The sequence below is a fragment of the Haliotis asinina genome, chromosome 11, assembly GCF_037392515.1.
Source record: "Haliotis asinina isolate JCU_RB_2024 chromosome 11, JCU_Hal_asi_v2, whole genome shotgun sequence".
Taxonomy (NCBI): domain Eukaryota; kingdom Metazoa; phylum Mollusca; class Gastropoda; order Lepetellida; family Haliotidae; genus Haliotis; species Haliotis asinina.
In genome coordinates, this window is record NC_090290.1 from 35,715,873 (window position 1) to 35,733,414 (window position 17,542).

Below are 17,542 nucleotides of genomic sequence, written 5' to 3' on the forward strand. Positions count from 1 at the left end.
GGAAGTGTGCACTGGTAATCAGCTTCAGAGTCAAGGAGGCGATGGAAAATATGGTAAACTATTCCGGACATATTTGCTCTAATTGAATGAGTAAGAAATTACGCTATGACGCATAAAAAGACACCATGTCACATGTATCATGATAGCGGTGGGGTAGCCTAGTCGTTAAAGTGTTGACTCGTCACAACGTAAACCTGGGTTTGATTTCCCGCATGGATACAATGCGTGAAAATCGACGTCGAAGCATAGCTGGAGACTTCAGAAAGTGACGGGGCGGTGGGGTGGCTCAGTGGTTAAAGCGTTCGTTCACACCGAAGACTCGGGTTCGATTCCTCACAGAGTTACAGTGCGTGAAGCCTATTTCCGGTGTCGCCTGTCGTTATACTAGCTGAATATTGCTGAAGGCGGCGTAAAACCATACTCACTCACTCACTCCATATTATTAACTTAGATGACTAAAACCATATTATATACTCATTCACTCCGTAAGTGACACAGAAGAAACAACTGCCTTTATCGACTCTGTCGAGATCGACTACTGTGACCCCAAGATAACCATGCTGTTTTGTCTGATCGCCTGGCTTTATATGCGATCGATTTTTGGCGATTTCGGACCACTTCGTTGGACAAAAGACGATGTGACTACTCGGTGTTTAGTTTCAATCTATCTTCCTGTCTGTCCGTCTGTCCGTCTGTCCATCTGTCTATCTATCTGTCTGTTTAACGGGTCTATCTATCTGTCTATCTCGTTTTGTGTGGCCCTTCTTTTTTCAAATAATTTACTTGTTTATCCAGCAATTTATTCAGAACAATTTAGATAAAACAGAATTGGTCACTTACTATCGTTTAATGGTCACACTAGTCTGCCGTAGTTTTTTCATCCTGTTTTTAATAGAACAATTTAGATAAAACAGAATTGGTCACTCACTATCGTTTAATGGTCACGCTAGTCTGCCGTAGTTTTTTCATCCTGTTTTTAATAGAACAATTTAGATAAAACAGAATTGGTCACTCACAATCGTTTAATGGTCACACTTGTCTGCCGTAGTTTTTTCATCCTGTTTTTAATAGCGTCTCGTTAGTTTCTCAGCGCTACACTTGCTCGATTATCCTCATAATAAAACATTCCCATCTCGATCAATGGGAGCAGCTGAAGGTTACTGAAGAGCGTGTCACGGCATGAGAAAAGAAGATTGCTCTCCCTCTTCCTACATTTAGTAAGTACATAACGTTTTCCTAACCATGAACTGACCCAACAAAGTCGTGGATATACGATAGTGGTTGCTGCCCATTGGCGAACAAGAACTGAGACTTACCCAAAGGCATGGCTCTTAAGGGCCGTTTATAATTTATAGTGGGTGGGGAGGGTTATGATGATTTTAACGGTGTGGGTTGGGGGTGGGGGTGGAGGTCAACTAAGTGGGGAGGTAGAGTGGTCATGAATCTTTTTTCACACATCATCTAAGGGGTGGGGGGCCGGCAAGTTTGTACATAAAAATACTAAAAAATGATGCTAAAAAATATGGGAAGCTGAAGGAGGGGGTAATTGATTTTGTCCCCTCAGCCATTAAGCCAGGTGAATGGCGTCAGCTCCTCAAAGTTACTGCTACTAAGGGACTATGTAACACAAAATCTACCACAGTGTGTGTGTGTGTACTTGTACTTTGTATCGTGAACTCTGACTGTGCTGAGCATGTCCTGACTGCTTCATGGTATCACTTTTATCACAGATTTCATATAAAGGACAGTCTACACGAAGGATATCCTTTTCAGTTCACACTTAGAGTCGCATCCATCCCTGCTTGCTTCATGACAGAACGTATATAGTCCGCTTGGGTTCAAATGACAATGATAAATGGTTAAATAACTCGAAAATATTGATAAGTGCGTAAAAAATAAATAAGCCGCGTGGTCATCAAATATCTCTACCCAACACGATCTGAAATATGACGTTTTTTATCTAACACGGAGAAAGTTATTTAAGAAACCATCATATCAAATTTTCACCCTCCATATCGGGGGTAGGGGGGTTGAGGGGGTCTGGAGTTGGGGGGAGCGGGGTGCTTACAAACAATTGATAGAACAGCGCCCGACAAGCTGGAGTCATCTCCCCTGGCTGTGTTGAGTGCACCTGATTGTGTGCTGGTGTTGTCCCAGACGGACTATAACATCGGTGTATAGAAATGACGTGTGCATGCGTGTAGTGCGTGATCGCGATCACATGATCTGCGAAACTGTGGTTATATAAATCTTCCCAACTGTTTCAACATCGGGAAGCGTGTGTACAAAATGCCGAGAAGAGAATACCCAAAGAGGATATTTTATTAAACAACTAAGCGACTAAAACAGAATCTAAAGGACAATAAACGGAAGGGGGCCGTCGCATGCCATATAAACCAGTATAGAACAATGATTCAGCGGAAAGCTATTTTATTACTGCTTAAATATGTTACCACGTCCAGTTGTGCCTCCACTTCTTTTCCGTCCTAGGTACGCCCCTGGCTAGTCTCACGTACAGACCCTGAGGCAAAATATAATCAAGAAGGCCCACACAAGGTTAGAAAATGTGGCAAGTCTAGATTTCCACAGCTTCGGGTCTCAGGCGTCCGTTTCATTTCATTTAAGTTTCTTTCTCTGTGAACTCTTTTCAGCACATTATGTTCCGTTCAGAGACTAGTTGTTAGTCTAGCCCCTGGATAGTCTTTGTAGTCCCTGGATAGTGACATATAAACACGTTTATGACAGAATCGGAATCGCATAGTTGACTCGGATATGTTATAACAATGGTATAGTTGCGTCTTCGTGACATCTGAGACCCTTCAAGGTCTGTGTTGAAAACGATCTTCACAAAACGATGCTTACCGTGAGAAGAAACTAACGCGATCGGGTGGTCAGGCTCCCTGAATGGGTTGGCATATGTCTTCGTGTCCCAACTGTATAGACCGAAGTCCATATTGCTGATCACTGGATCATTCTGTGATTGTGTTTAAAAAACATTTGGACACAATTGGTATTTGGTACAAGGGAGGAGTGCAAAGTAGGGAACATCCAGGTGCACGTGCACAAGTGCCGACAAAGTTGGATTCATAAAAATGGATTCATATACCCGCACTTTGTTCTCTCCATCCTTTCTTTCCATCCATTCTCACACACATGCCTGTTCCTCTCAAGTCTGGAAAATACACTCACAGAGTTGGTATGATATTTTGGTTATCATCAGCTTTTCGCTGAGTACTATATCTTTATTACTTTTTGAGTTACATAGCAATTCATCATCCGCTTTGGAGCCAAATGGACTATATCCTTTCGTTCCAGGTTAGATTTTGAGGACTTTCTGTTCCTTATCGTCAATTCATCATCCGCTTTGGAGCCAAATGGACTATATCCTTTCGTTCCAGGTTAGATTTTGAGGACTTTCTGTTCCTTATCGTCAATTCATCATCCGCTTTGGAGCCAAATGGACTATATCCTTTCGTTCCAGGTTAGATTTTGAGGACTTTCTGTTCCTTATCGTCCTCAATGTACAAGGTAGTCCCTGGAGACTAAGTATGGAAAGTTTGGACGCTTTTGAGCTAGTAGATAGATCTCAGAAGAGTTTGGGAGAAAAGAAACTTGAAGATATTTTGTGGTCATGATGATTATCAGTCGAGATGCAGACACGTCATGGCTGTACGGTTATGAATATCAGGAGTTAAAACTTCTTTCGAACAATGGCCGTCCTGACTCTATGTGGCAGGTATATCCTTTTAGATATTCAGTGAGCGTGTATTGTTTTACGGCGCTGTTAGCATTATTCTATCAATATCACGACAGGGGACACCAGAAATGGGCTTCATACATTGTACCCATGTGGGGAGTCGAATCCTGGTTAGTCAACGGCCGCTTTAATCGCTAAGCTAACTCATCTCCCTTTCAAGCAGTTCAAACCAAAACATGAGTCTCATTAACATATTGAGACAAAGACCTACTTCTCAGCCGATCCGATTTTTCTCGTGCGAATACAGACATCACAAACAACTCTGTTTACACTGAATTCCAATTCCTTTTTTCGCAAGAAAATGGTATTTACAAATGAATTTTAATTTTAAACTTTAACAAGAACGTATTTCTATATTTTATGGCAATGTGTAGGCAGCATGATATTAACTAAGATTTCACAGACTGCTCCTGTTTGAAGAGGTCGTAAAATGATTCACAATGCATCTGGCTCAATGGTTACACCTGTTATGTGCTTTCTTGTGCTTATTCAACGCAATTCTGTAAGCACAATGTATATAATATCCATTCCACACAAACCTTTCTAGAGACAGAGCCTCTACGATTCCACGATTTCCAGGTTTCCGTTTGTCAGAACCCGCTGCAAGACAAAGCACGCTGTACGACGTGTTTGCAAGGACTAGACGGAGATTAGTATTGCAATACACAGTGGCTTTGATGAATCAAATAATACTGACTAATATTTATGAATCCAGTTAAATGATTTAGTCTAAAAATTCTAAAATTCTAAACAAGCGCAGCCCAGTCGCGAAACAACTGCAGCGATATAGGCAGTTTAACATAAACACAACGCCCCGATCGGAAGCAATGTCGGTAATACTTGAAACACGCTCGGCCATCTTCGGAGATTTGTATGAGGTGTTGTCGGAGCTATACATTATTTTATTAGGAAAAGATCGTCACTGCAGAAGAGTGTTATAAGTCATTCCCTTGGAGGCTTCCGATGTTCAGACGTAAACAACCTCCAGGGGCATGACTTATGACACTCTTCTGCAGCGACGATCTTTTCTTCAAAATACAGTTTATAGTCCCGACAACACCTTATAGGTAAACGCATGTGGATAATTATAAAAATGAAACATTAGAAACTAAAAACAAAACTCACTGACACGGGTGCTCCTTCCAGTGACGCCATGTTTAGATGTGCGAGTTTCACGGAACGGAGCCGAGAAATCTCCGAAGATGGCCGAGTGGTCACATGCAACGTAAAACACAACTTTGCAGATTCTGATACCTTTCGGTATGCACTTACCGAAACAAATCATCCAAAATGCCAATTCAACGTATAAAGTTGAAAAAAAAACGCGATGTTAAAAAGACCGCGAAATAGAGTTCAAAGGACTCACTAATTTTCCCCCAGCTCTGGAGGAAAAAGTGGTATCAACAGCTATGCTGCGCTGCGCATGCGTAGTGGGTAGGTTCTAGGAGCTTGGAACGGTATGCCAGCCCTGAGTATAAGGTCGTTTTGTGTACGCAAACAAGTATATAATCTACTCTTTGCTTTAAAAAATATGTTGATTGTGGTAAGCCGATTCTGTCACAGAGAAAACTCAGTGTCTTGACACCTATATGTCTGCCTGCCTGTCTGCTATTGACAATATGCAATGCACAATTTCAATTCTCTTTGACCAATTGCAGTTTGAAATTAACACCTATCGGGCTTATGCGCCATAAACAAAGAGCCGGCTGAGCGTATCGGCAAATGAACCAGTGGCCAATGACAAGGCGTCGTTACACATGAGGAGGTAAACCCAAGTACAAAATATTGCACTTTAGATTTGATTATACGCTTATAAGTTTGTTTATTTGTTTTTTCACAATCACCAATGCATTTTATATATCATGAACAATAACTGTGTCTTAATTATGTTTGATTTTTTGGTTGCATGTGACCTTAAATAACTGAAAAAAGTTGTATTGCATGGACGTTTACAGGGGCAGAAGCAAGTTGTGTTTAAAGACTTCTTCCAGTGAATACAAATTTTAAAAAAGGCAGATTTAAGTTGTTGGGTGGCCTTAACAAAGGGAGGTTACTAACTCATCGTGGAACTGTACACGATAACGGACAAAAGTTGCTTAATCCGGTCCCAGTTTCTAAAGGACAGAATCCACAGTAGGTATATACAGTTTTAACTGAAGTACACATTCTTCGAAAAAAGTAATATCTTGACATTATTTCTATAACTTTACACTGCTTTAATTTTACTTCTTGCAGTCTGTTGTAGGATTCAACATAATCATTTGTTTCACCGTGAAGTGTACTGAGTCAGACAACATGCACTAAGTCGCGCTTAGGGCGCGTGTGTGAACTATGATTCATATTGGCAGTGAACAAAATGTCTACATATTACAGTCACGTTTTATATACAAATATTAAGAGAGCGTGTGCTTTTCATCAGGTTTCAACATAAATATGTATGTGATAATAAACTAATTAGGATTATAAGATTAGATAGAAAGACGTACACTTCGTCATTTTGTATTCCTAACAGTTTTGTACCACTGGTAGATGGTTAAACTTCAAAATGTTTTAATTTGTTGTCGTAATAATGACGGTGGAAATATTATGGAGTAAAACAGTTTCATCTTTGTTAATCAACCTATACTGTCAATTGCGCTTGAGGATGCGCAGTAGGGATGACGAACCAGTCAATACTTATGAGAAATCATCCAGGTTCTCATAAGAGGAAAACAATAAGAAAGGCAACAACTTGTCCACGGAAAGTGATCTGGATCTGTGCCCATTTAAAGCGTTCGTCACGCCGACAACCCTGGACGGATTCCAAACATGAGTGCAATACCTGAAGCTCAAGGTGTTCCCGTCGTGATATTGCTGGCATATTACTAAAAGCAGCATAAAGTTTAACTCACTCATCCACCCTTACTACATGTCAAAACATTGATTACGGAACAGTCTCGTTTCCTGTTTCCTTGGTTCCGTCCTATTGCGCAGCTTAATGCGATAACCAGTCCACTATTTTAGACTATGTCATTTAACTGGATGCATAAATATTAATCAGTGTGATCTGATAATTCTACGCAGTTGTATATTGCAACATTAAGCCCCTTCTAAGCCCAGTAAATACGCCGTAGCTCTGACAAATGGAAACCTGGAAATCGTGAAAATCTCAAAATGAGGTTCTGCCGCTAGAAAAGTTTAGCGGTCTCTGACGGAACTGATATTACATCAACCTCATTGTTCGTTACAGAACTACGCTCAATAAGCGCAAAACAACATATAACAGGTTTAACCAGTGTGCCAGATGCATTCCAAATCGTTTTGCGACCTCATCAGACAGGGGCAATCTGTGATTCCATAGTAAAGGTATGCTGTCTGAACCTCAACATAAAGTAGAGAATGACGATGCAATTAAAGCTTAAAATTAAAATTCATATGTAAATACCATTTTCTTATGAAACAAGGAACTGGAATTCAGTTTAACCAGAGTTGTTTGTGGTGTCAATTTACACTTTCACACGAGAAAAGTCGGATCGTCTGAAAAGCAGGTCATTGTCTGAATAGGTTAATGAGACTCATGTTTCGGTATGCACATTGCATGTGCTTGAATCCCCATCCGAGCAACAGTTTGCGATCCTTTATATAGTACAAAGCCAATAAAAGGCGAAGACACGATGTTCATATTTATTACGAGGAAATAAATGAAGCATGATAATAATGTTTACAAACGTGCCGATGAGTGAATATGGATTGGTTTGAAAACAGAGTTCCTCTGGATAATGATACCACGGCAAAACAGCTAAACGATGAAGATCTTCCGTGCATTTTTGGAAAGACTACATTCGAGATGGTCTTGGTAGAGTTTGAAACGTAACCAGGTCCAACAGAGGCCACGAATTTCTGGCACTCTTGAGCGGCACAACTCTGCACACTGCCGTCGTAACTGTACCCGTATCTGTATATCAAGCATAGTTTTTGAATAACTTGGGAGTCATTCGACTCCGTAATACCTCAAAGTATTTTTCCTTATGTCCGCGTCGTACTTTGATTAACTTCAGTGGAACTGTAACACTGATCTCGTGATCCCGGAAGAGCTTCACGAGTATAATACCCATCGCTGATTGGTCGAAACGGTGACACTTGCTGTACTTCCGGATTTCTCCTCTACAATGAAGAAGACTTTTAGGATTTTCCGGGCACATGCAATTAGGGCTGAGTGCGCATGCGGCCCAGGGCTTCACCACTGCATTGCGAATAAACCGATCATTTTTCAGCATGATAAAGAAAGCACCGGGCTCCACCGTGTGAGAGAATTTGCATGTCCTTTCCCCAAAGTAATTCATCATATCCTGGGTGGTGTGTTGACCAATTGACCAATCAGCCCTGTTGATGGTCACGCCCCTGATGTCCAGTTCCTTTAAGAGAGTGAGAATGGAATCCCCCTGGAACCGAACCGAGGCGTCCGTCCACACCAGATGTTCTGCTGTCGGAAGATTGGCCTGCAATAATGACGCACTGTTAAGAAACCTTCACGACAAGCAATGCACACGACCCAACAGAAGTTTGTTTGCTATTTGTCACCGAACTGAGCAACATTCCAGCTATATAGTGGTGTCTGTAAATTATGGAGTGTTGCCCAGGCAATTCAGTGATCAACAGCATGAGCACTGATCTAAGCAATAGGAATTCTATGATAGTGTCTACCGGTGTGCGAGTATTCTTCACCCAATGCTTGTGTCGCCACATATGACAAGGGTGTGAGTGCGTGCGTGCGTGCCTGAAATGTCTATCATTATATCTCCTTATAAATCCTGCCTTTTGCAAATACATTATAAACGTTATCTGATAGTTCAATGTAATTGGTTCTCTTGCCTGGTGCTGTCTAGCACGATATCAACACAGTCCGGCACGGCAATGGAATGTTTACCGTAGGGCAATAGAATTGTCGAGTATAACAATGCCAACCTCTCAACAAAGTAACAGTGAATGTGTATGTTTCATTGTTGTCACTTGCCTTTCGACTATGTACATGTAATAACTGCTGATAATACAACCACATATTTTTACTCGAAACCGCTTACAGCATGACAAGGGAGACTACTCACGTTGATTATGAGGGGTTTCCACGTATAGCATTTCAGGTTTCGAAGACGAGGGTGCATCGCCCATAGAGGGAAGGTCCTCACTTCGCAGCGACAGAAACGTTCAACCTGGACAGGAGAAAGATTGAGTGAATATTGTTTTAAGTCTCATATAGCAATGTCCTTGCAGCATCGCGTCGCGGAACATCTGAAATTAACTTCCAAACATTCTACAGAACACATACCGTTTCTCCTTCACTGGACAGTTTTGTTGAACAGCTGTCCATGGCGCTCAGAAACGACAAGGTGCATGAAATGTCGACAAATACATTACATGTGGTTGAATAATTTCGTCTCAGCACCAACTACGGTTACCTGTAAGGGAGGCAACTCCATTCACAACTCACCTCACTCCTTTCTTCGGTTGTAAGTCCAAGGTCATAGTAGACAAAACTGTAATTGGTAAGCAGAGGAAATACTCTTTCATGGAGGTTCTTGATCATTGCTTGCGATTCGAGAAAATGGTTCGAAGAGGCAGCGGTCACAAACACGACCTTCTTGGCTGTGTAATTGGGCTTCAGAAGTCTGGTCACTTCCGACAGTGTGTCTCTGTCAAGGTGCACCATAGAATTTAGAACGCTGGACAGACTTTCTTTGGGGTCAGATATTACACTCCCTATGCAGTTGGTGTCCACACACGGGGTTGCTGCAAAACAATGACACGAAAAAATATACAGCGATCACTTCTGACTTTGAATGGTTTTTAAACATCACAGTATAATTTATCAGTTAACATGATTTGATATTCGTAATGAACTATTTCGGATAATGTTATGTTTGAAGCAAATTGACTCCTGGTAAATTACCAGGAAGGGTGTCAGTAAGCCATTGCTCTTACTTGTCTTTTGTGTAAATCGAATTTGTATTTACCTTTTGATTTTTATGCCATTTCAGCAGAATTGTATCTAAAGCTATTGACTCCATGCCTAAAGTGGATCATTTTCTGTTTATACTCTGAATGATGCTTTGTGTTTGCGCCCAAAAAATATTGAGGTGGCATGGAAAATAGCGTATCTGAATGCCTTTGAGGAATCTAAAATCAATCTTTGGCGACATGGGCGAACACCTTGTCAACTGGGCTCACTCCCCATACCGGGAGTTTGACGTGACGATGCATTTACATTCACATTGTGTTGCTAGGTCTGACTTCACACTCACAAATGAGTCATCCTCATCAGTGCCATGGCCACCATCAACCTCATCAACTAACTACGTCATCATCGACAACGTCAACTACAGCAGCAGAGTAAAACTTACATGTTCCTGACACATTGTTGCAGGTCCCAGTCGGGGGGTTCGCCTTCCAAAAACCGCCGTCTTTCATAGCTGATGACATAAGCTCGAAATTACACACGTACTGGGGAGACAGGTGCTGGGGATGTTATACAGGTATTTTCTCATAATGGAATTTAGTGTCCAGGCTTGTACATGTAGTTTCAAACTTTAAATGTAGCAGACATCTAATATTTTGAGAAACCAAAGGTACCATTAGATGATTTCGAATTAAGTAATTTGCTTACTTTACTTGAATGGAAGTTACTAAACACCGAATGAGACGACAATATGTGTCTCTTGCCTTGTCGTTCAGGAAATCTCCCTCTCCACTTTCTCCATCCCGCCCGTTCTCTTCTCGCACGCGCACACACACGCATACACACACACTCTCTCTCTCCATTTCTCTTTCTCTCTCTCTCTTTCTCTCTCTTTTTCCAGGTCTCTTACTTTGGATTCTAGCGGAGTAGTCGATGAACAGGTCCTCAAACCGCACTTCTGGTTGAAAAAAGCAGATATTGTTTGAAATCAGTTATTGCATACGGCTGTGGAAATGTCATGGTTAACCTGCATAGGTTGAAAGGGTATGTCCAGTCCATTTACATGATCAATTGACTTGTCACTGCGTGTGTTTGTGGGGAAGTAATGAGAGAGAACATCAATTTCACCTTTTTGTATTTGCTAGTGATCCTGAAACAAATATTTATCACAAAGGAACAGTGTACAGAAGTGACTGATTCTATTTCCAATATGTTACCTTGTGTTTTTACCTTAGGAACAAGACACTGGATCTATCAACATTTCATAAATGTTTCTTTTGTATTAAATAGAATATATTCAGTGTTGATGTCTCTTATGTAAGACACAATATACTGAAATGAATATCCCTTTAACGAGAAACACTCCCTGAACTGACACTATGATACTCATAATCGTAATAGATTTTGAATACATTGAGTTGTCTTTGATTGTCTAATGATCGCACTGAACATTACACTCAAATCTTTTAGGACGTTTTACCGTGTTTGCCCTGTAACAAACGTTTACAAAGACACTAATTTGAACCATGCAAATTACCTTCATCCGTGTGTTTAGCCCGAATCGATCTTCGTTTTTCAGATGCCAGGTTTTTGTGTGTGTCTGTTGCCTTTCCATCTGCGAGTGGGTCATCTAAATATACAGATACCTTCGTTAAATTTTCTAAACCGTTGCTTGACTGTAGAGGATTAAATAAATTATTCCATTATCGAAGTCTATAGTACAAAAATCAACAAATATTAATGGTAAACAATAACAAAGCTTGCAGACGTGTTTTTCTAAGTATATACAAAAGCATGGTAAATAAATACCAAGTTTACGAATATTGCTTCTATCACTGGTGTTCAGTAAAAACATAAATTTACATATATCAGAATATGCATGGTAAATATCGCGGTAGATGTTTTGTGCTTAAATCCTTTAAACCATTTTTAAGGAAGTGGAACTTCAGTTACAACACTTAATCTTGGAATATTTATAATCCTTCTCGATCAGAAGATCGCGTCAAGAACATCTGAATCTGAATAATGAAACGAAGACATTTCTGACAATATCCACTAGGAGGTTACTCTCTGTATTTCAAAGATTTAAGAAAATGTGTAAAATGTAAAATGTGAGATATGATGATGTCATTACCAGTGAGCTCTTCCAACTCTGGCATCTGTGGCAAGTAGTTGAACACAACGAGGGCCAACAATCCAATACTAATGAACAACAGGAGCCATCGGGCTGAAACAGTGTTATAAATGAAAATAGTGACAACCCACATCATACTTTTTCCAGATAACTGTATGTAGTGGTCTCCAAGGTCCGGTATTACTATATGAGCATGTGAGGATTGCATCATGTCCATATTTTAGTATAAGGCACACGTATGTGGTTCCCATTTGGCAGGAACATGACAAGCCACAAACTCCTGGCAGGACATGGCCTTTGTTAAAAGGTGGTAAAGATAATGAATAAAATATGTAAGTCCGATTTGTTTCACCATGGTAAAAATTCAACGTACACACACCGAAGGAGGCATGCACGGTGTATACTCTTTTTGCCACTACATGTACCCAGAAAGGTCTACTCCCATTTGTGAGAAGTCCCATTTGTGAGACTCCCAGTTGTGAGACAGTGGAGTAGGTAATTAACAAAGAAAACAGTATACTCCCTATCTGATAGAATGGATAACCTTAGCTGGTTAGGGTTTAGCTGTGTTTCTGAACCTTGTGAACAGAACAGAACACACATTTCATTCTACAAAATCACATATAGTGACACGGAGAACACGTAGCATATTGACACACATTAAAATGTTTGGATCTTTACAGAAATATTGAGAACGAAACTGATGTCTAATGACATTTATTGCTGGTCAAAATATAATGTGGAGTTCATCACAGACATATGATGTATAAAAATTATCGGATTCTTTCACACCTTACAATATCGCTACAACGTCCTGTTTGAATGGGCAACCAGTGGTTTGAAGTTCTAAATTTAGTGTAATCAGTCTATAATAATACGGTAATTGTAACAAATAAGGTTATAAAAAGGCAAATGATACGATACGCTTGACACTTGATAACAACGGAAAATTAAAATCAGCGTTTGGAGAATATGAATTGTACATAACATTATGACAAATGATATTCAACCTGCCATTACAACATAACGTTTATTACGTACTGACGGGGTATCTGTCAAATTCACCGCAAATCACGACGTCTGATTGCAATAAACGTTTTAACTATAATTTATATAAATATACTTATTAACCTTTGAGTGCTGTTTTTTTTTATTACCGTTATATGGCAGCCCTTCAGCAAGTTCCGATGTCGGCCTGTCATTGATAATCTATTTCATTAATTTTTTTTGCCTATCGCTGTTATTTAGAGAAAATAATACACGCTCTTTAACGAACAATGTCGTCTGCGTTAACTAACTCATTAATGAACTATGACTCCCTTAGGCACTCTTCAGCAACTGGGCTGTTCCCCCTTTCATTGTAGGGATGTGCACTCAACCATTAATTAATGTGCCTTACAAATGGGAGTTCTCACAAAAAGGAAGGACACCGTAATTCCAAGTTTACTGAGGTTAGTAATTACTTCCATTAAAGCCCGTTCACCTCTTAGTGCCAGATCATTAACATGATTTCTTATTTCAAAAGTTAAAGAAAACATTACATCTAATTGTCCCAAATATTTAGAAGTATTAACTGTTGTTATTGGGTCATCATTCTAACACAACTTTTCGCTAGGCGACCTCTCGTTTTGTAAAGAGCAACACTTGTTTTATCAAAAGGTTTCAAGCACGAGTATTCAGAGAAATTAAGTTGATTTTGTAACACAGAAATTGTATCAGACACAAGCACAACGTCACCTGCAAACACAGGTAATAACGTGTCTAATAAGTTGGGAAATGACTGTATACAATATTTACCATATCTTGATAATTCAGCTGATAATTCATTAATGAATTGAGAAATCAATAGCGGACTGAGGACCCAGCCTTGCTTTAAACCGACAGTGAAAATAAACTGTAAATCGATTATCATTTCAATCACATGTTTTAACAGAGCTATTAATCCTCATAATAGCAGTTAGCATATTACCGTATAAGCCAGATTAAAATAAACCATTCCACTGCTCTGAGGGTTCAGTTGAATCATAGGCTTTCATAAAGCTAATGAAAAACAACTTTTAACTTTCTCCCTCTCAACACGCACACCCTCAGCATACACATACATACTCCCTCATTTACACATGCACATACGCACTCCCTCAGGTCACACACACACATACAATTACGCATTCCCCCAACTTCCACATACGGACACACATAAACACGGACAGACGCAAATACGCACACGTCCACATACACAAGCACACCCCCGCTCAGCTTACTCAGGAACACATACGGCCACACACACACACACACGGCCACACAGTCACACAGTCACACAGTCACACAGTCACAAATACACACACGGGCACAGATACACACACGGACACACATACACTTACACCCACTAGGTCACACACACACGGACATACATACACACACACTCACTCCCTCAAAATACACACTACCACGACGTTACTATGACGTACATCCATCTCATCCACTGATCAGATATAAATAATAACTCCAGTTTGTCTGTAACTATTTCACCAAATAGACAAGACTTAATACTCACAAAATGTCTGCAAAGCTGAACGCTGAAATATCATAAAAATGAAATATCATTAATGGGATTTGAATACACATACAATATAGGGAATGGTCCAAAAATCCACATGTTCTTAGATCAATAATGACTTGATCAAACAATGTATAACTGAAGGTCGAGCAGCTATCGATCAACATTTGTTTATTAATTACAAATAACAGCGATAAAGTACTACCCATCACCATAAGGAAGCTATGCTGTCTGTTTCAGAATCACTACGAGACAATGATGGCTGCATTCGTGAAGCTATGTTTTGGGCATCGCTTTGGTCACTGATCACTTTTTTCGAGATTTAGAAGATTGACATCTGATCCAACAAGGACATTAATTCTTATGTATCCACATATCCTGGCATATTCCCATGCTTGTGTCATTCAGTAGTAACTGTCAGGAATTTAACTCGCACACACTTAGGTTGAGTGAGTTTATTTTTTATGCCGCTTTCAGCAATATTCCAGCTGTATGGCGGAGGGCTGTAAATAATCGAGTCTGGACCAGACAATCCAGTGAACAACAGCATGAGCAATGATCTGCGTAACTGGGAACTGATGACGCGCCAACCAACACCAAGACCGCACATGGGTTACTGAAGATCAATATTCTAACCCCGACTTCCAAGGTAGCAGACACCTAGAAGTTTCCTTGATCATAGACAAAGTCAAACATATCTAATTTCTATATGCTGCATAAAGACCAGGGCACAACTTCACAAAACCTATTTGAACAGGGACCTTTGACAACATGATCGTTACTTCCAAACTTAAATTTCGAGTTCGGTTTAAAGGGTTTGCTCTCCAGAAACCCATAATGGTTGGTTCCAATAATTTGGTTGTCTGATAGGTGTTTAACGTCGTACTCGGCAATATGCAAGCAATATGTGTCGCAGGTCTGTAAATAATGAAGTCTGAACCTGACAATCCAGTGATCAACAGCATCAGCATCGTAACTGGGATACGGTGACATGTGTCAACCAAATCTGCAAGTCTGGCCACCCGAACCCGTTAATCGCCTCTTACGGCAAGCATGGGGTGCTGAAGATCAGTTCACGGGTATGTCACATTAAGGGAAATGACCAAGGTGAAGAGCGGTCGCAACATAAGGGTGATCGTAACTCCCTGACCTGGCCCAATGCAATTTCCAATACGATGACATGCATCAACCCACAAACCAAAAACAAATTTTTGCCACAAACGGGGGCAGCTGAAGATCAGTTTGTATCTTGATCTCCTTCATCCCATACAGATGTTCGACAGGATTATACGAAAAATAAAAATCATGAAAATGAAACGGTATGCTCACCATGTTGTCTGTTGAGATGTGAAGCCTTGTCCCAGCTGACAATGAGTGTGCTATGTAAGCGAGTCGGCGAGCATTATAACAATCTTCTATACAATAGTTATACTGCCCAGTCGGAGCGGGGCTAGCCTCAGGGTTGGATTGACGCATTACGTTGTGAGATTTATCCCTTATCTTTCGATTAATGTTTTATCAGTTCATGTGAAGAGTGATCCGCAATTCCCCGTCCCTCCCAGTTATGCGTGAATGGTGTAACATTTGATAATAGCCTTGCGGTGCATCAAGGAATATGGATGTGACGATCTGGTACTTAGTTTTTGAAACGTTTTCGCGAAAAATGGAATGGAATAAGTTTGCATACTTACGATGCCTTTCCTGAATATTTCTTATTAAACTGCTATGTGTGAATAATGACTGTAAGGACTGGGAGCACAACACCCAAAGACGGCATTTCCCAACTGAGGGATGCTGAGAAAGTTTAGGTGATCAGACTTTGAGAAGTAGTTTGAGATGAGCGTTTGCTATGTATGTTGGAGATGCATGTTTAAGGCTGATGTTTGAGATGTTTTCTTTAGATGAACGAGTGAGATGAATATTGGGGATGAAAGTTAGATATGCGTGTTTGAGATGAACGTTTGAAAAGAATATTTTGAGAAGAAAGTATGAGGTGAGTATTTGAGATGAACGTGAGAGATGTATGTTTGAGATGTACGTTTGTGATGAATATTTTGAGATGAACGTTTGAGATGAATATTTGAAATGAACGTTAGAGATGTATACTTGCGATGAGCGTTTGAGGTGACTATTTGAGAAGAACGTTTTAGATGATCTTCTGAGTCCAACGTTTGACATGAAGGCTTGAGATAAACATCTGAGAGAAACGTATGAGATGAACGTTTGAGATATACGTTTGAGATGCATGTTTCTTTGGGGCATCATATTGTTAATTCAGCAACTAATTTATGCATACACACTTATAATGTTATCCGCGTCGTAAAATGTTCAATGCAGTTAGTTCAAATATTAATAGGATAACGGAGACGAGTTTACCACAGACTCACAGGAGCACTGCAAATAGCTAAAACGCATAGTTATAGCATGTTTTATATCTGTGCCCAAATTTTCAAAGTTCTCTTCCAAGATAGTCGTAAGTGCCATTCATTAACATTAACTTACAACTATCTTAGCGCTAAGAGAGCTTCGGACCCGTGAAGGTCCCGGGGTAGAATAGGCCTTCAGCAACCCATGCTTGCCATAAAAGGCGACTCCGCTTGTCGTAAGAGGCGACTAACGGGATCGGGTGGTCAGGCTCGCTGACTTGGTTGAGACATGTCATCGGTTCCCAATTGCGCAGATCGATGCTCATGTTGTTGATCACTGGATTGTCTAGTCCAGACTCGATTATTTACAGACCGCCGCCATATAGCTGGAATATTGCTGAGTGCGACGTAAAACTAAACTCACTCACTCACTAAGAGACCTTCGAAAATCTAGGGCCTGGTTCTGGCACAAGTCGGGCTCCTAACATGTACAACCTTCAACTTTGGAGTGTTTCTTGACAATCTGTTCCTATTGTACCATGTGTTAAGACAATTTGTACCATGTGTTAAGACAGTTCAGTGGTATGCTCACATCATTCTCTGTTTCAGCAAGCAGCATAAGATTATCGAGGACGGTCGACTGTGCTTCCAGTGGCTTGGACTCGTTGCTGCAGGCGGTATACGTTTTGACATGAACAGAAAAATGACTTGCAAGTTGTCTTTCAGTCTGGTCAGCATTCAGTCTTGTTCCCTTTGATCCCTTGATAATGGCTGCATTTCGCAACCGTCGGTCAGT

At 40.4% G+C, this 17,542-nt stretch overlaps 1 protein-coding gene across 1 annotated transcript in view; it reads right to left on the bottom strand.

Annotated features, from left to right (window-relative positions):
• Nucleotides 1-7,698: 7,698 nt before the first annotated feature.
• LOC137255389 (uncharacterized) overlaps nucleotides 7,699-17,542 on the bottom strand; it is a 35,144-nt gene continuing 25,300 nt past the window's right edge. Inside the window, exons 4-9 of the mRNA XM_067792832.1 lie at nucleotides 11,824-11,916; nucleotides 10,600-10,647; nucleotides 10,135-10,203; nucleotides 9,225-9,523; nucleotides 8,842-8,946; nucleotides 7,699-8,235 (exon numbers count right to left, since the gene is read on the bottom strand). Coding sequence (XP_067648933.1) covers nucleotides 7,699-8,235; nucleotides 8,842-8,946; nucleotides 9,225-9,523; nucleotides 10,135-10,203; nucleotides 10,600-10,647; nucleotides 11,824-11,916 — 1,151 coding nt within the window. The remainder of the gene's footprint in view (nucleotides 8,236-8,841; nucleotides 8,947-9,224; nucleotides 9,524-10,134; nucleotides 10,204-10,599; nucleotides 10,648-11,823; nucleotides 11,917-17,542) is intronic.